Source organism: Taudactylus pleione, unplaced genomic scaffold, assembly GCF_031769625.1.
Source record: "Taudactylus pleione unplaced genomic scaffold, aTauple2 ptg000250l, whole genome shotgun sequence".
NCBI classification, from domain to species: domain Eukaryota; kingdom Metazoa; phylum Chordata; class Amphibia; order Anura; family Myobatrachidae; genus Taudactylus; species Taudactylus pleione.
This window is the reverse complement of record NW_028284652.1, coordinates 9,200,010-9,223,169: the sequence shown is the minus strand read 5'-3', so window position 1 is coordinate 9,223,169 and position 23,160 is coordinate 9,200,010. Positions and strand designations below refer to the sequence as shown.

General features: G+C 44.3%; 1 protein-coding gene across 4 annotated transcripts in view; it reads right to left on the bottom strand.

Moving 5' to 3' along the window:
• PLCB3 (phospholipase C beta 3) overlaps positions 1-23,160 on the bottom strand; it is a 138,828-nt gene that overhangs the window by 41,136 nt on the left and 74,532 nt on the right. For all 4 annotated transcript variants that reach the window (XM_088480082.1, XM_088480081.1, XM_088480084.1 and 1 more), the window contains exons 2-6: positions 17,793-17,870; positions 12,596-12,664; positions 5,699-5,839; positions 4,412-4,491; positions 3,039-3,092 (exon numbers count right to left, since the gene is read on the bottom strand). In XM_088480082.1, the coding sequence (XP_088336208.1) occupies positions 3,039-3,092; positions 4,412-4,491; positions 5,699-5,839; positions 12,596-12,664; positions 17,793-17,870 (422 nt within the window). The remainder of the gene's footprint in view (positions 1-3,038; positions 3,093-4,411; positions 4,492-5,698; positions 5,840-12,595; positions 12,665-17,792; positions 17,871-23,160) is intronic.

Genomic DNA, 23,160 nt, shown 5'->3' with positions numbered 1-23,160 from the left:
GCATGGGTGACGACACCACAGACTGCTGGGACAAACCCATCGGAGTAAACGCGGGCTGCGGAGCTAACTGGCCCACTAAAGCTGTTAGCGCCTGAGCGAAACAAGCCCAGGGCGGCTCCTGTACCGGTGCTGTAACCGTAAGAGGCCGCGCCATGGACAAACACTGCCGGCAAAGGCCCTCCGCGCTACCCTCCCCCTCCGCTAACGGTACTTTACACGTGGTACACTGTAGCCGGAGGGGAAAATCACTTTCAGACATGATGGCACCACGAATGTGACCCCTCTCACCAATTATATATTAAATAGGCGAGAGACCACCCTGCAGCACCGCACCGCAAGGGCTTAGCAGAAAGAACAGGGACAGTAATAAAGCTGACAGTCTTGAGAAGAAAAGTTACAGGCAGCAGCGCTAGCACAGTCACATACAATGCAAAGAAAATCAATTCCTGCACTAACAGCGCTGATCACTCAACTACACAGACACAGGGCCTGGTAGGACACAGCGCTGCATACACAGACCTGACCACAGCGGAGGAGAGGTATGCGGGGGGACCCAGACCACGATGCTTCCAATGCAGGCTTCCAGCAGCGTTCACCATACTTCTGAAAAGATGGCCGCCGAGGAGCAGAGAGAAGGCTGGCCTGGGGGAGGAGCGCTGCACAGGGCCAGTCAGCACAGTGCAGAGAGGGCTGTGTGCAGCGGGGGAGGCGCCGGCTGTGAGACAGGGAAGGCGCGCTCCCCTGGCATGCATTTAACCCATGGGACGCCGCAGCGCTACCGCTCTGCTGCGGTCCGCTGTCCCAGGGGGTAGTGGAAGCGCAGGTTGGTCGCCTGGCTCCACGCTGCAGCCAGTCCCCAGGGAGCCCCCTGCCTGGGGACTTAGGACCATGTGATCAGCGGGGACCCACCGCGGGACCCCGCTGCTTACCCCTGTCCCCCTTGAATCCGGCCACGGTCCGGAACATCTGGGGTCACCGCTAGCTGTGACCCCAGATGCCCACCAGCATCCCCGGATCAGTACCGGCGTTCTGGTACCGGCGGGGTGTAGGGAAGACAGCATGGACGTCAGGACTGACTGTCCATGCTGTTCATCCAGATGTGCAGCCACAGCTGCATGAAGGAAAAGCTTCAGGGGCTCTTCTAGCCCCCACTCCAACAGGTGCACCCGACTCGACCGGGCACCAAACTAAACTGAGGTGCCTTGGCTCGGGGGCGGGGTATAGGAGGGGGACCTAGTGCATCCTGGGAGGCTGAAAGCTTAACTCTTTGGTGCCCTGCGACTGACGTCACACCTACACCCCAAGGTATCCTGTGGATACCCTATGGACCCTGAAGTAGAAAAATATGATAATATAATTGAAAGCAACAATCCAAATGAATACAAACGTGAAAAGTCATAATATTCATGTCTTAAGTAGTTAATAAAACAGAGTATAGGGAGAGCTACAAATGATGACATAGATGAGGCTAGCAGGTTGTCATTGGTGATGTGCAGGACGGAGGGGTGTGGAAAGGCCCAGCTCTACCCGGCAGTGATTTCCTCTCCGGTTCTATGCTGGTGCTGCTGGGCAGAGTTCCTTTTGCACGTCACTGTCCTTGGTGTTCATTACTGGTCTACAGATCTGGGTGAGGGGGTGTCTGGAGGAAAGATGGAGCTACTACGGAGGAATAGATCAGACAGACTACTACAGAGGCAGAGAGTGGCCCAGTTTTGAAACAAACATACTGGGAACACGTAGCTCAGGTTCATGTCTGCGCTTTAGAATGCATAAGGTAAAGAGAAAGAAATCCCTCTAGTGCAGTGGTCCTCAAACTCGGTTCTCAGGACCCCACACAGGTCACGTTTTGCAGGTCACCCAGCAGGTGCACAGGTGTATTCATTACTCACTGACACATTTTAAAAGATCCACAGATGGAGGTAATTATTTCACGTGTGATCCTGTGAGGAGACCTGGAAAAGTGCACTGTTTGGGGTCCTGAGGAACGAGTTTGAGGACCTGTGCTCTAGTGAAAGGTTCTCTATAGGGGATAAATTTACAAACATGAGTTTTTTTAGAAGTGGAGGTGTTGCCAATGCAACCAATCAGATTCTAGCTATTATCTTCTAGAAGGTGTTAGTTAAATGTTAAGTAGAATCTGATTGGTTGCTATGGGTAACATCTCCACTTCTAAAAACTCACACTTTATTAAAATATACCCCTAGGACTCTCTCTCTCTCTAACAGACTGAAATGATGGAAGGTCTGTAAAGGGAGATACCCCTTCTCAAGCTGGCCACACATCTAAAGATTATCAGTCCAACCAGCCAACTAGTTGATTGGTTGGAATGAAAATCTGGTAACGTATTGGAGTAAATGATGATCAGCAATTTGCTCCTAAATGCCAGAAAACAGATGAAAATGGTCATTCAGACAAGTTTGTTAAGTGTTTGATCTAAACAATTAGTTCAAACTTGTCTGAACGACCATTTTCATCTGTTTTCTTGCATTTAGGACCAAATTGCTTACTCCCATACGTTTACCAGATTTTCATTCCAACCAATCAACTAGTTGGCTGGTTGGACAGATAATCTTTAGATGCGTGGCCAGCTTTAGTCCTTGGTTTCATGGCTAAGCCTGTGTTTACAATAATAAACCATGCCGGAGCCCTTGGAAAAGCAGAAAGGATGAAAGAGAGTGAACCTATAGCTGAAATAAGGCAGCTGCTGCCACAGATCTACTAATGTAATATGTAGGTGAAATAAAAGCTATACACACAAACCAGTATACAACTGGGAGGATGTATGGCCTGTATAGCTACAATCTCCATCCACTATGCTTGAAGTACAAGCAAGAGAAAGCTACTAAGCACGAATATTATTAACATGATCATATAGTTATATAGCGCCAGCATATTTTGTTGCGCTTCACTATCAGCCAGCAGTGACTGACTGATGAGCTAGTAATAGGCTGCCTGGGGAGTGCCCTCTTTAGTCACCGGTAACCATACGTATAATCTGTAAGAAAAGTACAACTGAGCAAAATGCTAGATATACTCACTTCTTCACTGGTATCCTTCCATCCTGGTTCTTTTGCAGCTTCAGTTTGGTATATCTGGGAAACAAAAACAATTATTTACTGAATGAAACCATGAGGTATGTGCAGTATTTAGGGAAGCAGTGGCAATCAGTGCGGTGGGAGGCTTGGAAAGGTCTTTAAATGCAGAGAGGCAGAGGAGCTATACCTGCCAGAAGACATGGGGAGAGGATGCCTGCCCGGCACAGGAAACCAGGAGATGAGCTCCGCAATGGGAGCTCAGGAGATGAATTCATGAAATGATGGTTCTATTATCAGCTGTATGCTTACTCTGTCTAGAGGGATTACAGTTGTGCTACATTAGTCAGAACATTCTTGATAGCAACTCCTCATTCACAGTTTCCTGTCAAACCCACACAGATAGACCCCCAAGACACAAAATAGTCAGATGACTAGGGAGGAATAAATCAGGCCGGTTGCTAGGGAGGAATAGATCAGGCCGGCTGCTAGGGAGGAATAGATCAGGCCGGCTGCTAGGGAGGAAAAGATCAGGTCGGTTACCAGGGAGGAATAGATCAGGCCGGTTACTAGGGAGGAATAGATCAGGCCGGTTACTAGGGAATTAATAGATCAGTCCGGTGACTAGGGAGGAATAGATCAGCATACCTCCCAACATGACCCTCTCCAGGAGGGACACAATGCTCTGGTCCTGGACTTCCCCGGTAATTTATGATTGGTGGCGGCTCCAGGGGTGGGGCTGCAGTACAATCCAAAATTCAAATAGGGGAGTCACACCAATTGCCAGTGAGTCCCAGCCGGTGATGTTTGGCAGAGTGTGAAATGGCAGTTGGTGTGGTTCCCCTATTTGTCTTTTGAACTGCGCTGCAGCCCCGCCTCTTACCAGGGAAGTCCAGGACAGTAGCATCTGGACAGGGTCATGTTGGGAGGTATGGATCAGTCCGATGACTACGGAGAAACAGATCAGTCCGATGACTAGGGAGGCATAGATCAGTCCGATGACTAGGGAGGCATAGATCAGTCCGATGACTAGGGAGGCATAAATCAGTCCGATGACTAGGGAGGCATAGATCAGTCCGATGACTAGGGAGGCATAGATCAGGCAGATTACGATGGAGGAATAGATCAGGCAGATTACGATGGAGGAATAGATCAGGCTGGTTACTATGGGAGGAATAGATCAGGCTGGTTACTATGGGAGGAATAGATCAGGCTGGTTACTATGGAGAAATAGATGAGGCCAATTAAGATGGAGGAGTAGATCAGGCCTATAACTACGGATAAATTGATCAGTCTGGTCACTATGGAGGAATAAATCAGGCTTTGAACTCAAACAATAGCAGAGTGTTACTGGGTGGCAGGTAAGGAACGCTTCTTACGCTTTCTGCAGGAACGTGTTCCGAGATGAATTCTGGGCCAAAATATTTGTGGCCAACTTAAAAAGCCCATCTGTCCAAATCTGAAAAATAAACAGAAAGAATACACAAACTACAGATGTGCCAACATACATCTATCCTCCATGCGCTACAAGTCGCAAATAAGTTGTGCGAATAAGACAAATTTAAAGATAAAAAGACGAAAGATAAGATGCTCGGCGCTACAGTGTCACGCCATGACATGGCAAGACTAGAAGGGCTGTTTAACGCACAAGGAAGCTAGATGTATGTGGACCCATGTGTATATCATATGGCATATTATAATATTGTATATATTTACACAGACATGTCCTAACTTAGATTTGCTCTAAGCCGAACACATATTCAATAGAGCGGCAGAGATGGTGTATTCAAGCATATGGCACTAAGGTTTTGCAAGCCTGTAGCGTATGTTTGCAAGAGCAATACATGTATCCGGACAGCAGATGGCGCTTTTGTCAGACTACGTATATTTGTGTATAGATTCAATGCGTATATTAGCAGGACTGCTGCTGCTGCTGCTACAGCCCTATACTTAAACATATAACTTTCAATTGTAGAAATTCATAAAAAACTAGGGGAAATAATGTTACCAAAGAGTGGCAAAGAAAATTAAACCTAGTCAATTTTGCAGTCTATCCACAGGAGCGTATTCATAGAGGAGAGGGCCCGTGTGCAGACTGTGTGGGCCCCTCTTCTCTGGCAGCGCAGTAGCCTCTGGCTTGGTTCCAGAATCTCTCTGGGAAAATGGCCGCCACGCCATTTTCCAAGTGATTATCGACACTGTTCTACAGTGTCGGCCCGCTGGCACACCAGGACTCCAGAGAGGTAAGTATAACTATATATGGGTGCAGGGAGTGCAGTGTGGGCCCCCCTGGACCCAGAGGCCCGTGTGCACCCCACACCCATTATAGATACGCCACTGCCTTTCCATAATACTTCCCTTTTCCTCTCTTAACACTACCCTTGCCACCTCTGCTTCTTGTGTATTGTCTCCAAGTCTGTTCACCGACACTGACACTCCGTGCTCGCCCTTAGTTCATGTACAGGCACATCAGGCATATTGTAACTTGATATATCAGTTTACACAGTATTGTACTTATGATATGTCAAGTTACACTGTAATTATAATCTGCATATGGTGCTGCAGAAGCTTTGTGGCACATTATGAATTAAAAATAAATACACATACATACAAAAATACACTTGTTCTATATTATAGGCCCAGGTCAGAGATGCCCAGCTGAATACCTTTGCAGTGTTCTCCTGAACAGCCATAAAGTTGAGGAAGTTGATATTAACAAGGTCGCTGCCATACACAACAGTTACAAGTTTGTCTTCAGGACGCTGCTCGGTTCCTGAGAATCCTAACGTTTCCCTCATTCGAGAGTCCTGGTACAAAACAAAAAGTAAAATAATTTCATGCAACATACAAAACAACCATAAGGAAGTTACAGAAAAGATGAAGGTACGTAAGCCCTATAACTATAAGATGGTTACAGAAGCTATGAAGGCACATAAGACCTACAGTACAACTAGAGGAAATTTACAGAAAGCAATGAATGTACATAAGACCTACAACTATAAGAAAGTTACAGAAAGCGATGAATGTACATAAGACCTACAACCATAAGAAAGTTACAGCGATGAAGGTACATAAGACCTACAACCATAAGAAAGTTACAGCGATGAAGGTACATAAGACCTACAACAATAAGAAAGTTACAGAAAGCGATGAAGGTACATAAGCCCTATAACTATAAGATGGTTACAGAAAGCGATGAAGGCACATAAGACCTACAGTACAACTAGAGGAAATTTACAGAAAGCAATGAAGGTACATAAGACCTACAACAATAAGAAAGTTACAGAAAGCGATGAATGTACATAAGACCTACAACCATAAGAAAGTTACAGCGATGAAGGTACATAAGACCTACAACTATAAGAAAGTTACAGCGATGAAGGTACATAAGACCTACAACTATAAGAAAGTTACAGAAAGCGATGAAGGCACATAAGACCTACAACTAGAGGAAATTTACAGAAAGCGATGAAGGCACATAAGAACTACAACCATAAGAAAGTTACAGAAAGCGATGACGGTACATAAGACCTACAACTAGAGGAAATTTACAGAAAGCGATGAAGGTACATAAGACCTACAACTAGAGGAAATTTACAGAAAGCGATGAAGGTACATAAGACCTACAACTATAAGAAAGTTACAGAAAGCGATGAAGGCACATAAGACCTACAACCATAGGACAGTTACAGAAAGCGATGAAGGTACATAAGACCTACAACTATAAGAAAGTTACAGAAAGCGATGAATGTACATAAGACCTACAACTATAAGAAAGTTACAGAAAGCGATGAATGTACATAAGACCTACAACCATAAGAAAGTTACAGCGATGAAGGTACATAAGACGTACAACTATAAGAAAGTTACAGCGATGAAGGTACATAAGACCTACAACTATAAGAAAGTTACAGAAAGCGATGAAGGCACATAAGACCTACAACTAGAGGAAATTTACAGAAAGCGATGAAGGTACATAAGAACTACAACCATAAGAAAGTTACAGAAAGCAATGAAGGTACATAAGACCTACAACTATAAGAAAGTTACAGAAAGCGATGAAGGCACATAAGACCTACAACCATAGGACAGTTACAGAAAGCGATGAAGGTACATAAGACCTACAACCATAGGACAGTTACAGAAAGCGATGAAGGTACATAAGAACTACAACCATAAGAAAGTTACAGAAAGTGATGAAGGCACATAAGACCTACAACTATAAGAAAGCGATGAAGGCACATAAGACCTGCAACTAGAGGAAATTTACAGAAAGCGATGAAGGTACATAAGACCTACAACAATAAGAAAGTTACAGAAAGCGATGAAGGTACATAAGACCTACAACCATAAGAAAGTTACAGAAAGCGATGAAGGTACATAAGACCTACAACCATAAGAAAGTTACAGAAAGCGATAAAGGTACATAAGACCTACAACCATAAGAAAGTTACAGAAAGCGATAAAGGTACATAAGACCTACAACCATTGGACAGTTACAGAAAGCGATGGAGGTACATAATACCTACAACCATAAGAAAGTTACAGAAAGTAATAAAGGTACATAAGACCAACAGCCATAAGAAAGTTACAGAAAGCGATGGAGGTACATAAGACCTACAACCATAAGAAAGTTACAGAAAGCGATAAAGGTACATAAGACCTACAACCATAAGAAAGTTACAGAAAGCGAAGGAGGTACATAAGACCTACAACCATAAGAAAGTTCCAAAAAGCGATGGAGGTACATAAGACCTACAACCATAAGAAAGTTACAGAAAGCGATGGAGGTACATAAGACCTACAATTATTTGAAAGTTACAGAAAGCGATGGAGGTACATAAGACCTACACCATAAGAAAGTTACAGAAAGCGATGGAGGTACATAAGAACTACAATTATAGGAAAGTTACAGAAAGCGATGAAGGTATATAAGACCTACAACCATAAGGAAGTTACAGAAAGCGATGAAGGTACATAAGACCCACAACTATAGGACAGTTACAGAAAGCGATGGAGGTACATAAGACCTACAACCATAAGAAAGTTACAGAAAGTGATGGAGGTACATAAGAACTACAACTATAAGAAAGTTACAGAAAGCGATGGAGGTACATAAGACCTACAACTATAGGAAAGTTACAGAAAGCGATGAAGGCACATAAGACCTACAACTATAAGAAAGTTATAGAAAGCGATGAAGGCACATAAGACCTACAACCATAGGACAGTTACAGAAAGCGATGAAGGTACATAAGACCTACAACCATAGGACAGTTACAGAAAGCGATGAAGGTACATAAGAACTACAACCATAAGAAAGTTACAGAAAGTGATGAAGGCACATAAGACCTACAACTATAAGAAAGTTACAGAAAGCAATAAAGGTACATAAGACCTACAACCATAAGAAAGTTACAGAAAGCGATGTAGGTACATAAGACCTACAGGACAGTTACAGGAAGCGATGAAGGTACATAAGACCTACAGGACACAGTTACAGAAAGCGATAAAGGTACATAAGACCTACAACCATAGGACAGTTACAGAAAGCGATGGAGGTACATAAGACCTACAACCATAAGAAAGTTACAGAAAGCGATGGAGGTACATAATACCTACAACCATAAGAAAGTTACAGAAAGCAATAAAGGTACATAAGACCTACAACCATAAGAAAGTTACAGAAAGCGATGGAGGTACATAAGACCTACAATTATTTGAAAGTTACAGAAAGCGATGGAGGTACATAAGACCTACAACCATAGGACAGTTACAGAAAGCGATGGAGTTACTTAAGACCTACAACCATAAGAAAGTTACAGAAAGCGATGGAGGTACATAAGAACTACAATCATAGGAAAGTTACAGAAAGCGATGAAGGTACATAAGACCTACAACTATAGGACAGTTACAGAAAGCGATGGAGGTACATAAGACCTACAACCATAAGAAAGCTACAGAAAGTGATGAAGGTACATAAGACCCACAACTATAGGACAGTTACAGAAAGCGATGGAGGTACATAAGACCTACAACCATAAGAAAGTTACAGAAAGTGATGGAGGTATGTAAGAACTACAACCATAACAAAGTTACAGAAAGCGATGGAGGTACATAAGACCTACAACTATAGGAAAGTTACAGAAAGCAATGGAGGTACATAAGACCTACAACTATAGGACAGTTACAGAAAGCGATGAAGGTACATAAGACCTACAGGACAGTTACAGGAAGCGATTAAGGTACATAAGACCTACAGGACAGTTACAGAAAGCGATAAAGGTACATAAGACCTACAACCATAGGACAGTTACAGAAAGCGATGGAGGTACATAAGACCTACAACCATAAGAAAGTTACAGAAAGCGATGGAGGTACATAATACCTACAACCATAAGAAAGTTACAGAAAGCAATAAAGGTACATAAGACCTACAACCATAAGAAAGTTACAGAAAGCGATGGAGGTACATAAGACCAACAACCATAAGAAAGTTAAAGAAAGCGATGGAGGTACATAAGACCTACAACCATAAGAAAGTTACAGAAAGCGATAAAGGTACATAAGACCTACAACCATAAGAAAGTTACAGAAAGCGATGGAGGTACATAAGACCTACAACCATAAGAAAGTTACAGAAAGTGATGAAGGTACATAAGACCTACAACCATAAGAAAGTTACAGAAAGCGATGGAGGTATATAAGACCTACAACCATAAGAAAGTTACAGAAAGCGATGGAGATACATAAGACCTACAACCATAAGAAAGTTACAGAAAGCGATGGAGGTACATAAGACCTACAATTATTTGAAAGTTACAGAAAGCGATGGAGGTATATAAGACCTACAACCATAGGACAGTTACAGAAAGCGATGGAGGTACATAAGACCTACACCATAAGAAAGTTACAGAAAGCGATGGAGGTACATAAGACCTACAACTATAGGACAGTTACAGAAAGCGATGAAGGTACATAAGACCTACAGGACAGTTACAGGAAGCGATTAAGGTATATAAGACCTACAACCATAAGGAAGTTACAGAAAGCGATAAAGGTACATAAGACCTACAACCATAAGAAAGCTACAGAAAGTGATGAAGGTACATAAGACCCACAACTATAGGACAGTTACAGAAAGCGATGGAGGTACATAAGACCTACAACCATAAGAAAGTTACAGAAAGTGATGGAGGTATATAAGAACTACAACCATAACAAAGTTACAGAAAGCGATGGAGGTCCATAAGACCTACAACTATAGGAAAGTTACAGAAAGCAGTGGAGGTACATAAGACCTACAACTATAGGACAGTTACAGAAAGCGATAAAGGTACATAAGACCTACAGGACAGTTACAGGAAGCGATGAAGGTACATAAGACCTACAACCATAAGAAAGCGATGGAGGTACAGAAGACCTACAACCATAAGAAAGTTACAGAAAGCGATGAAGGTACATAAGACCAACTTAAGGGCTACATGAGAAATGGATCTCTTATAGTGACTGTGCCAGGCAGCAAAAAGGGGAGCAATCAGGGACAGTAATGTGCAACAATGACAAATCCTCATGCATAAATAAGTCAGCTCTTACTACTGTATGCCAAAGATCCTTAAACAATATTACTTTTGAAATTAGTCTATCAAATATATTTGAAGGTTTATTTAAAATAGGCTACCACTTAACACATCTTTTCATGCAAACATAAATTTTAGGCCTTCAACTTGATGCCTGCATGTTGCCTGCATGTTGTCTGCTTCTATACAAGCACCAATATAATACACCCAGTATGCTTTATTACTAAGGAATAAGTTATCTCTATATTACGTTAATATAAATGTTGTAATGCATTAAGGCCCTGATTCAGAGCCGGACGCTCTGAATCAGGGGTTTTTTTTTTTTTGTGCGGCCTCCTGACCGCTCGCATAGCTGTGGGTGGCCACCCACAGCTATAAGCGAGCAGCCATGATGATGATCGCGATGATCAAGACCGTCGCGACTATCGGGCTTGCGATGAGACCCTTGTGGTAGGGTCTCATGGCCGCAAGCCCCAGAGAGATTCGGCTCTAACAGAGCCGGAATCTCTCCAATGACATCACGAGTGATGCCAGTGGGGCTGCCCCCAAACGGCAGGCGTTCTCATGGGAACGCCTCCGTTTGGGCAGCCACCGCCCCGGCCTGCCCACCAAAGGGGGCGAGCTGTCACTCAACATCGACAGCTCGCCCCCTTTGGTGCGAGACCCGGAGCGCCTGTCGCTAGCCGGGTCTCGTGCATGCGCACGACGGAGCCGGCTCTAAGTGAGATCTATCTGTAATGGAACTCCACTATTTCCAGAAACATGTATACATTATGAGAACTATAAATGTCACTGGCCAAAACACCAGGAGATATGCCAGACTAAGTGTATAACTTTACCAAAATTTACATTCTGCAGGGGTATTTCTAAGATAAGGGCATAATAGTCTTTAATTTATTGACTAGATATTCACAAACTAAACGATTTCTTTTATTAATTAACATAGCTAAAATCTTAGCAGTAGTACTGCAGTTGAGCAGCAGATGGAGCAAAAGATCTATTGAAACTTACTTCTAGATTACATACATACCCTATGTACCATCACATTTAGCCAAATAAACAACCCTCTAATTACACATTTATACCCTCAGTGTTAAATGCCTTCCACAGTGTAATGATGTCATTTGCGCCTTTCCACAAGATATATTCTTGCCACTACTTTACCCTCCACGTCCCAGCTTAGTATACATTTTTATAAATAACTTTTTATTATTTTGCAATTCTACTTGATTTGCATCCAGTCCCAGATTTGGTATATTGCCTGCTTTCAATGTTCCAGTGTTCTGAGTAACATGGTGAGCAATGGAGTCTGCGCAGAAGTGGCCACACACAATCACAAGCACAGCACAAATTGAAAACACATTTATAAATGGACAATAGTAAATACAGCATCAAATGCATATACAGGATAATAAACTTCTTTGTCATTTTAAACCTGTGACCAGTCTTTTCATTAATCATTCTAAGGTTTTAGCAAAAAAAAAAAAAAAAAACTACATTCTCCCCTCCCATAACCTGGTTCATTTGGGAAATGGAGAATGGATGAGGTAGAACATGTGCTCAGTAAGTATTTCTGTTCCAGGCCAACACTGGCCCGGAGCAGGGGCACATGATGGCTGTTACTAGCATGTTAGCAAAACTGTTTAGCATGTTAGTCAGGTTACTCCGCATGCTCATGGCCCAAGACATGCTACTCTCCCACTCTCTTTTTGTTAGCTACAGGCTTCGTATATCATGTAATTAACAAAAGAGAGGTAACAAGTCCTCATTCATTTTATTGTCACAAGGGATATGTTAGATTCTGGGAGAGATGTGTGATTGCCATAAAAAAAAGAAAGAAAATACTTTATGTTTAACAGGTCAGCTTTTCCATATTTTTATACCACAGTAATACCATGAACATAAGCCTAACAATAATTCACATTTTATTCTCTTTTCTTTCACACCACAGTTGTATTATCTTAAATGAGATACTGCCCTTACCTTCGGTATTTTAGCATATTTCCCTGTCCGTGTGTCTCTTATAAAACTGATATCTAGAATATCAACTTCCTGTAAGGATAAGTAAGACACAGAGAGAAAGATTACTGTTACATATCATATCTCATACATAGGACATATCTGATGTAATGTTGATATCCTTACAGTGGATCTGATTCAGAGAAATGGGCGGAATTGCAGAGCGCACACAAGCGGATGTGCAATTCCGTCCATCTAAAATGCTAATGCAGAAGGAGGTGTTTGTAGGAAACATGCACCTCCTTGCTGCACCTGTGAACCCAGCGCTGCAAACGAGATTGCGATGGTTCCCCCTTTAGCCAGGCTGCAGTAGCTGAAGCTTACCGCAGCCTGACCAGGTCCTGGCAGTTGCGAGGCCAGGAAATCTGCCTCCGAGTAGACCCTGGCCTCGTCCCCCATGGAGAACGGGGGCAACACGCCCCCCTTTCTGACAAAGGAGGACAGCTCCTCCCCCCAAATGCTGCAGCGTGTCAATCATGCAGCGGCATGGGAGGGTCTGCGGGCGAGATCGCAGGGCCCGTTCAGCAAGTGCGCAGACCACTCACCATCGGAGATGTACGCTAACCATCGGGTTAGCGTACATCTCTGAATCAGGCTCTCTGTGCATTAAATGACAGAAGTACCTCTTTAATACATAGCTAATGTATAAAACTAGATTATTAAAAACATCTTGTATATAGCATATTTTGGTTACGAATAGTTGTATATAATAGTGCAATTTTCTGTTTACTTATACTTATTCATAAGTATCATATTCAAAAGTGGTTAGACCAGGTTAGCAACTCATTCTACTGATAGTCACTGATTCATGGAATCCACCTCAACAGTTATAATACAAGACTTAATGACTAAAATGTTAAAGACAGCGCAAATGTCAGCAACCAATGAGCTGTGGCATTAGATAGGTCCAGCACAGGTTACACTGGCCAGACACACAGTGAGTAGGTTGGTTAGACTGGCTGTGCGCCACCAAGCTGCCTAGAATTTACACAGCTCCCAACAAACAGTCATCCCAATCACTATCCTCTCAGCTGATAGCTGCTCTGTGTTTGTGTGTGCAGTCATCAGCTCACTACTCTAGTTGAGCCCCCTATGATCCTGTAATTCAACCTAACTGTGAGATGACCATATCTGTCCACATGTGTGCCCATATTGATACACAGATACAGTTGTGGACAGATACAGACTTATGAAAGTTAATGTCTAACGTGATTACAGCACATTGAAGCCATATACACTCTTATATAAGAAGTGTGATGTGAAAATAGCTGTCAAAATGAAAAAGTCAAGTTAGAACGTGTAAAATGGACCAGACTAACATCTAAAAATATTACACTTTTGTAATATTTATTTTTACAGCATATATATTGAATGCACAATTTATATTTTATTATGGATGCAGATCCCTGTTCCCACCAAGCTTATTGATATTGGAATGATAACGAGAAAAATGTATATGGTTAGTTTTCAGCTTCGCGGCAGATTTGCAGGCTGGAAGGCTTAATAAAAGGACACAAAGGATAGAAGATGTCACTTAGGAAAGCCATGAGGAGGAAAATGTATTTATTATATAGCGACAACATATGCCGTTGCATTTTACAATTGGGAAAAAACATAATAAATCAAGACTGAGTAATAACAGATAGGCTGCCATAGAGGTAAGATAATACAAAGTCATAGGCGAATCACTTAAGGTGCCAACACACATAGCGACATTTTACAGGATTTGGCTGATTTCGATGAATCGTGACGACGAATCGGGTAACAAAAAAGTACAAATCGTGAGTTTATACTCTTGATCACGATGCCGATGCGCGTCCCCGCTCGTCGTACATCGCATCTTCTGATATGCCGTGCTGTAGGGCAGATTAGCCAATCTGGGATATAATGCATTGGCTGCAAGGTAGATCTTTAGTCAGATTGGACATTTTTAACTCCAAATCGTGATCACGACGGCAAGGGAGCTCCCGTGAAAGTTCATGAGGAAACTGGCCATAAAATCGTATCGTGAGGACATCGGTATGTGTGTGGGCACCTTTAGCTCTGCGGTGACGGCTACTATAAGTAATCACTTACAATTGGAGATGCCTTATACTTTATAATACACAAGTTTCCCAAATAAACTCTGAAGGGATGACACATACATACACATGCACCAGGCATGCCTATAAAAAGACGTATTAATAGACATGTTTTGCTTAAACAGGCTTACAAACTGGAGTCTTACTATTTGTCTACACACGCAGAAGGGCTGGTTAGGCGGATGGCGTTTATCTCAACAGAGCGGGGGATAGAGAGAGAATATAAAAAATGTAAACACTTAAACAAGCTTCCCCCCTCCTCCTCCTGACTTCCGCAGAGTCTATCATCTGGAGACAGAGACAGGGAGAAGAAGGAGAGGAACTCAGGAGGAAAGGGGATGGTTAGGGAAGACAGAGGGTGGGATGGAGGGTACAGGGAATTAGTGTTGGACAGTAAAGGTAAGCAGAGTGTGTGAGGCCGTGGGAAAATGAATGAGAGAGCAGCATACACATCCGGTATCCAGATGTGAAGGAAGGGTAGGGGCCAAACTGGACATATCCAGATGTGTCAGAGGTTCAAGGAGTATAAAAAAGTAGTTGGACAGAAGAACAACAGAAGGGACTGCAGAGTAAGAAGCTACAGAACAAGGAGTGCCGTCAGGGAGTGGAATAGTTTTGTGAAATCACCTAACAAGCAGAGGACAGTGAATGACCAGAGTGGAGACTGCACATAATGAGAAACACAGGGAAGGAGGAGTGGAAGGATGGAAGGACACAATGTAGCATCAGGGAGACACCAGAGCATGTAAACAGTTCAGGCAATAAGCAGAATGGGAGCAGTAACATGTGCATAGGAAACAGTGTGATAAACTAGGCAGCAAGAAAGAAAGAGGAGAGTGTGAAAGATGGGAAAAGGTGAGAGAAACGTTCTGCATGATATAGAGTTTGGCATAAATCTAACACACAGGTTCTCAAACTCGGTCCTCAGGACCCCAAACAGTGCACAGAATCACTAAGGAAATAATTATCTCCACCAGTGGATCTTTTAAAATGTGTCAGTGAGTAATGACTACACCTGTGCACCTGCTGGGTGACCTGGAAAACGTGACCTGTGTGGGGTCCTGAGGACCGAGTTTGAGAACCACTGATCTAAGGCAGTAGTTCCCAAACTGTGCGCCGCAGCACTCTGGGGTGCCTCGGGACACTTGCAGGGGTGCCTCAGGTTGGTGGTCCAGCACCAAATCACATTGTTTATGGTCAATGCAATTTAAATATGTGCACAAACCTGTCCACCACTATAACCAAACCTAGGGATGGCAGGTAAGCACAATTTACTTCACTACATTTATTTCTGCATTTCTCATTAACAAACTTTTGGCTTAGGGGTGCCGTGAAAAATAATGCTGATACTCTAGGGTGCCGTGATTCTAAAAAGTTTGGGAAACACTGATCTAAGGGGTCAATGTACTAAACATTGGATAGAGATAAAGTGGATGGAGATAAAGAACCAACCAGTCAGCTCCTGTCAATTTTCAAACACAGCCTGTAAAATGACAGTTAGGAGCTGATTGGTTGGTACTTTATCTCCATCCACGGCTTAGTACATAAACCCCTAACTCTCAGGTGCAAAGTTCCACTGTGCATGCGCGGTAAAACAAGATGGAATATGTGCACTTGCGGCTTCCATACCCAGACAAGGACATTGCAGCTGAAGAAGTGCAACTTATTAGAAGTAATGACCTGCACAGACAAGTGTAGTCTTTCCCCTGGAGATGCAGCCTGTGGAGCTGATTCAGAGCCGCTCGCCAGATGCGATCACTCGCGCGATGTGTATGCAAATTGCGTAGGCAGTGCTATCACACAGCAATGCATTAGTACGCCCAATATTTCTTAGAGAGCGATCACATAGTGTATGCAGACACCCACCAGCCTGTCTTAAGATGCCCACTTGTGCACGTCTTCTCCAGGAAGTGTATGCAACCATCGGAACATCGGGTAACATCGGATGCGACCGCAGCGTTTGAGGTTGACCATACCCTGCTAAAGCACTGCGAGCACTTCAGTGTAAAAACAAGCCAGGTGACGTGTACTACGATGCTGGCTTATAATTATGCACACCTCTAAAATGCTGTTTAGATGCTCAGGCACGCCTGCGTTTGCACCTCCACTCCCCCGTTTTTAATGGCCAGTCCCTGTCTCCGCCAACAAACGGCTTCCTCTGTCACTCACTCTGCTGGGCTGTCTATGAGCAGTGAGCAAACGCACTATGAACGTTCGCTAAGGTATGTGCACTGCGATGCATACGCATGCCATCGGCAGCAGCGAGCGTTTGCGTCTTAGCGAGAGGGTCTGAATGAGCTCTTGTGCTCAGTAATACCTTGTGATACACCTGCTGAATGTGAATTTTTTGTAGCTACTTTAGCCCTAGTGTAAAGATACATTGGGGATGATGAAATAGATTAGAAATATATTTATATAACTTGAAGACTGGTTTGGATCTAAGAGGGCATGTGGGAGAGTATTTCAAGATGAGAATGGAGATGTATGAAGGGGTAGTGTTGTTGAGGGAATTTTAGCAGTGGCATGTAGGCGAGGGTAAGTAATACTAGTGGTTACATAACACCAAAGTGATGTGCAGAGTGTTTGAGTAACCAATCAGGGCAGCTTATGAAAGAACTACACCCCATCACTGAAGTTCACTAATGCAGTGCGGCAATAAAGATGATGATGATCATGATTCACGTATCTATCTTAAAGCGTACGTTGACGTGGCTGCATTCTTACTGTTTTGTTAGCAGCATGTATCCTAAGATCTATGCAAGTCTGTATACACACAAGAGAGAGAGAGAGAAAGGAGGGGAGAGAGAGAGAGACACAATGAGAGAGCACACTGGGTGATATGCAGAAAAGATATGGTGTGGGAACAGCTGTTATTATGAGATAACTGAGTGTACTGGAAGAAAACAGACCAAGTCTTGTGTTGCTGGAGCTCTTTATAGATGTATATCTACTTCTGTGCTTTCTCTGTCAATTTGTCCTCATTCCAATCACCTTCCATTAGATATTATGCTATTTTCTTCCCCAATATGAAGGCTTTGTCCACTCTCTCTACAAAGGTAATACATTCTCATTCTCCTCACCATGTTAGGACAGGTCCAGTACAGGTAACATCCAGTGCTGTCCACACACAAGGTCACCAAGGACTTACTGCTGGGCTCCTGCAGGACGGAAATAAATGGAGGGTCAGTGTGACAGAAATCCCAAATTATTGTTATTCACACCCCATTATACAGATCACAAGTCATGGGCATATTCCACACCCCATCATACAGAGCACAAGTCATGGGCATATTCCACACCCCATCATACAGAGCACAAGTCATGGGAATATTCCACACCCCATCATACAGATCACAAGTCATTGGAATATTGCACACCCCATCATACAGAAGACGAGTCATGGGAATATTGCACACCCCATCATACAGAGCACAAGTCATGGGCATATTCCACACCCCATCATACAGATCACAAGTCATGGGCATATTCCACACCCCATCATACAGAGCACAAGTCATGGGCATATTCCACACCCCATCATACAGAGCACAAATCATGGGCATATTCCACACCCCATCATACAGATCACAAGTCATGGGCAAATTCCACACCCCATCATACAGAGCACAAGTCATGGGAATATTCCACACCCTATCATACAGATCACAAGTCATGCGCATATTGCACACCCCATCATACAGAAGACAAGTCATGGGAATATTGCACACCCCATCATACAGAGCACAAGTCATGGGCAACATGTTTCTGGAGTTTAAAGCAACATTATTATGAAACATTAGAATGCAGAATTCTGCTGAGGAAGGGACCTGCAACCCCTTCCATGAGCTCATATGTTCATTGATTTCAGCTGTATTACCCATGTATGTATTTATTATTTTACTTTATCCTTTTTCAATGTTGATGTGTGTCCCTTTATTCTAGAAATCATTTATGTTTTGAAAATACTGTGTTCCCGACTTCTTATTAATACTCCAATGTATGTATCATATCCCTGCAGCCCCTTATCTCCTCTAAGCTGTACACACTTCTTGGTAAGTTGTGTTACACAGTCCAAGCGACATGCTAGTAGCCCTTTATTTTATAAATGTCATGGGAATATTCCACACCCCATCATACAGATCACAAGTCATGGGAATATTGCACACCCCATCATACAGAAGACAAGTCATGGGAATATTGCACACCCCATCATACAGAGCACAAGTCATGGGAATATTCCACACCCCATCATACAGAGCACAAGTCATGGGCATATTCCACATGCCATCATACAGATCACAAGTCATGGGCATATTCCACATGCCATCATACAGATCACAAGTAATGGGCATATTCCACACCCCATTATACAGAGCACAAGTCATGGGCATATTCCACACCCCATCATACAGAGCACAAGTCATGGGCATATTCCACACCCCATCATACAGAGCACAAGTCATGGGCATATTCCACACCCCATCATACAGAGCACAAGTCATGGGCATATTCCACACCCCATCATACAGATCACAAGTCATGGGAATATTCCACATCCCATCATACAGAGCACAAGTCATGGGCATATTCCACACCCCATCATACAGAGCACAAGTCATGGGCATATTCCACACCCCATCATACAGAGCACAAGTCATGGGCATATTCCACACCCCATCATACAGAGCACAAGTCATGGGCATATTCCACACCCCATCATACAGATCACAAGTCATGGGCATATTCCACATGCCATCATACAGATCACAAGTAATGGGCATATTCCACACCCCATTATACAGAGCACAAGTCATGGGAATATTCCACACCCTATCATACAGATCACAAGTCATGGGCATATTGCACACCCCATCATACAGAAGACAAGTCATGGGAATATTGCAAACCCCATCATACAGAGCACAAGTCATGGGCAACATGTTTCAGGAGTTTAAAGCAACATTATTATGAAACATTAGAAATGCAGAATTCTGCTGAGGAAGGGACCTGCAACCCCTTCATGAGGTCATATGTTCATTGATTTCAGCTGTATTACCCATGTATGTATTGTGATAGGATCACTGGTAAAGTGGTCTGTGGCAGGGACATTTATCCCAGATTCCTGTCCTATGTGTTTAAAATCCCCAGGAGAAAGTCTGCAGTGTAGCAGGCTTGAGTTTCGGCTTTTTGAAAAGCCGGTTTGGGACCTGGGGGTTGTGGGTGAGAGGAGAGGGAGGGCTCCACCCACGGCCACTCCAGGTTTTGGTTCTCGCAGCCTGGTATCAGGCTTGTTAGTTTTCCACCTGAGAGTGGCCAATATAAGCCTAGTGTGTTGAGGGCTGATTGTCTCACCTGGGAGAGCAGACAGGGAGTTTGCTCAGAGACACTTGGAAAACCTATCTGTGAGTACTGTGCTGTGCTTTGTTGCCGGCGAGGGCATTAGGCCCTGCCAGGTTCTGGTAGTGAGGGAACTACCTGTGAAGTTAGTGCCGCGACAGGGCTAGGATTTACGTTTATGTTTTCTTTGTGTTATTTCTGACATTGTACAATAAAGACTGGCGCCGACCAGCTTGTACTTGCATCCAGACTGGTGTGCTGCTTCCCTGCTGCTGTGTGTGTGTGTAAGGAAGGAGTCCTCTACCCAGGAGAGGGACCCCCTAACCTAACTGTGTCACAATATGGTGGAGAATGCGGGCACCCACACACACTGAAGTTGCAGCAAGAGGAAAACTTTCCGTTTAAAAATTAAAGGGACAGACACCCAATTTGTGAGTGTGGAAATAACACTGTGTCCTTGAAGTCCCATAGAGGAGGCGTCAGCCAATGCTCAGAGAGGCAAGGTTCAGCTTCCAACCTACACCCCAGAACAAAATGGAGGAAATTATTAAGGCCTTGCTCCAAGCTCCAGGAGCTCAGCAGGAGACGAACAAACTACAGCAGGAGACGAACCAACTTCAGGAGGAATCTACAGCAGCTCAGCAGGAAGCTACAGCAGCTCAGCAGGAATCTACCAGGGCTCAGCAGGAATCCACCAGGGTGCAACTGTTGGCCTTGGAGACAGCCCAGAGGCAACAACAGGTCGCCATCGCGGAAAACAGCCAGGCCATAAGAGAGGTGGTACAGCACCTGGTCGCCCGGCCCAGAGATGTTACTACTGGTCCTCCCACCACCACTCACTCCGTACGAGCCAGTCACTTCCTCCAAAAGATTACTTCGGGCGATGATGTGGAGGCCTATCTCGCCGCATTTGAAAGAACGGCTGAAAGGGAGAGTTGGCCCCAGGAGCAGTGGGCAAGTCTGGTGGCACCTTTTTTGTCTGGGGAGCCACAAAAGGCCTATTTCGACTTATGCCTGGCTGATGCCAAGGACTATAAAAAACTAAAACAGGAGATCCTAACTCGCTTGGGAGTCACCACCTTTGTTCGTGCCCAACGGGTCCACCGCTGGGAGTTCCATATGGACAAGCCTCCACGTTCACAGATGCATGACCTCGTCCATCTGTCCTCAAAATGGCTACAGCCCGAGACGCTGACGGGACCACAGATCGTGGAAAGGGTCATGATGGACCGGTACCTGCGATCGTTACCTGCGACTCTGCGCAAGTGGGTGAGCCATGCAGACCCTAAGTCCGCGGACCAGTTGGTCGAGCTGGTGGAGAGGTACGTGGCGGCTGAGGAGCTGAGGAGTATGCCCCACCAAGCCCCGATGGCGCACCGGCGAACTCCCACAGACACTGGTAAGACTGTTCCAGGGGAGAAGGGTGCTGGGCGGTGGGATGTACCTAAGACTGAGGGTGTAGAACCTGGAGACAGGCCTGCCAGGCCAGGAAGGTTCTTGCCCCGTAAACGACTAGACATTAATATGATTCAGTGTTTCCAGTGTGGCGACTTCGGCCATATTTCCGCTAATTGTTCACTTACAACTGAACCTATGCAATGTGATACTGCTCATGTCTACCGCAGGGGGTCTTTCTTTGCACAGACAGCCTGTACGGCTGACCGGCAGGCTGAGACTGATAAGCACATGTGTGTACTCACTGTAGATGGCAACCGAGTAGAGGCACTGTTAGACTCTGGTAGCTTGGTGACACTTCTAAAAGCTGAGCTGGTGAACCATTTGAGGCATAAGGGGAAAACTGTTGATGTGACCTGCATACATGGGGATAATCGATATTATGTTACTGCCGAGGTGAACATCGAGACACCATGTGGCTCTGCTATAGTTTCTGTGGGTTTGGTGCCTGGTCTGATGTACGATGCAATATTGGGGAGAGACTTTGCTCACTTCTGGAAATTGTGGGAAAGCCGTTTTGTTCCAGAAGTGAACAACCCCGGTCCACTTGAGAAGGTTGTCGATATAGTGGAGGAGGGAGTTTCTTCTGAGTCAGAGTTATTCCCTTTTTCTACTATGATTGGCGAACTAGAGAATGCGGAGCGTGACGGTGGCCCGCCAACTGATGTGCCTCCCATTGAGGTGGGAAGTGTTGTTGGGCCAGTTGATCGTCTGCCTGATTTAGACGTCAGAAGAGAGGTATCTGACTTTTGCGCATCCTGCCCTGAGTGTCAGTATCATGCTCCCAGACCATGTTTTAAGGGTCCACTAGTTCCATTGCCTATTGTAGAGGTGCCAATAGTGAGAGAGCACCTGAAACAGGCTCAACAGGCACAGCAGAGGGTATACAACCGCAATGCTCGGTTACGCAGCTTTGCTCCTGGGGACAGAGTGTTAGTGTTGGTTCCCACTGTGGAAAATAAACTTTTGGCTAAATGGCAAGGCCCCTTTGAAATCTTAGAAAGAGTGGGACAGGTCAATTACAAAGTTTACCAGCCGGGGAAAAGAAATCTGGAACAGGTATACCATATAAATCTATTAAAGCCCTGGAAAGATAGAACGGTACCGTCGGCCGTCCGAGCCCCTCCAGTAAATCCAGGGCCCTTAGTTCCCGAAGTGACAGTGGCAAAAACCCTGTCGGCAATTCAACAACGAGAGGTCAAGGAGTTTCTGGTTAGAAATAGGGTGCTGTTCTCTGACGTACCTGGGAAAACCTCGGTCGTTAAACATGACATCATCACTGACCCAGGGGTTAAAGTTAATCTAAAGCCCTATAGGTTACCAGAAGCACCAAGAGCATCGGTGTCGAAAGAAATTAAAAATATGCTAGAGTTAGGGGTTATTGAAGTATCACATAGTGAATGGTCAAGTCCCATTGGGTTGATTCCAAAGCCCGACGGGAGTGTGCGTTTCTGCAATGACTTCCGAAAGTTGAACAGTGTTTCAAAATTCGATGCCTACCCGGTGCTACAGTGGAGAAGGAGGCGTTGGCCATAAAGTGGGCGTTACAAACTTTTAAATTTTCGGTGGAACACAGGCCAGGGGGCCTGTGGTTTAAAGCAGACGCGTTGTCACGCGTTCATTGTTTGGATGCTTCAGTTGTTCCGCCCCATAGGT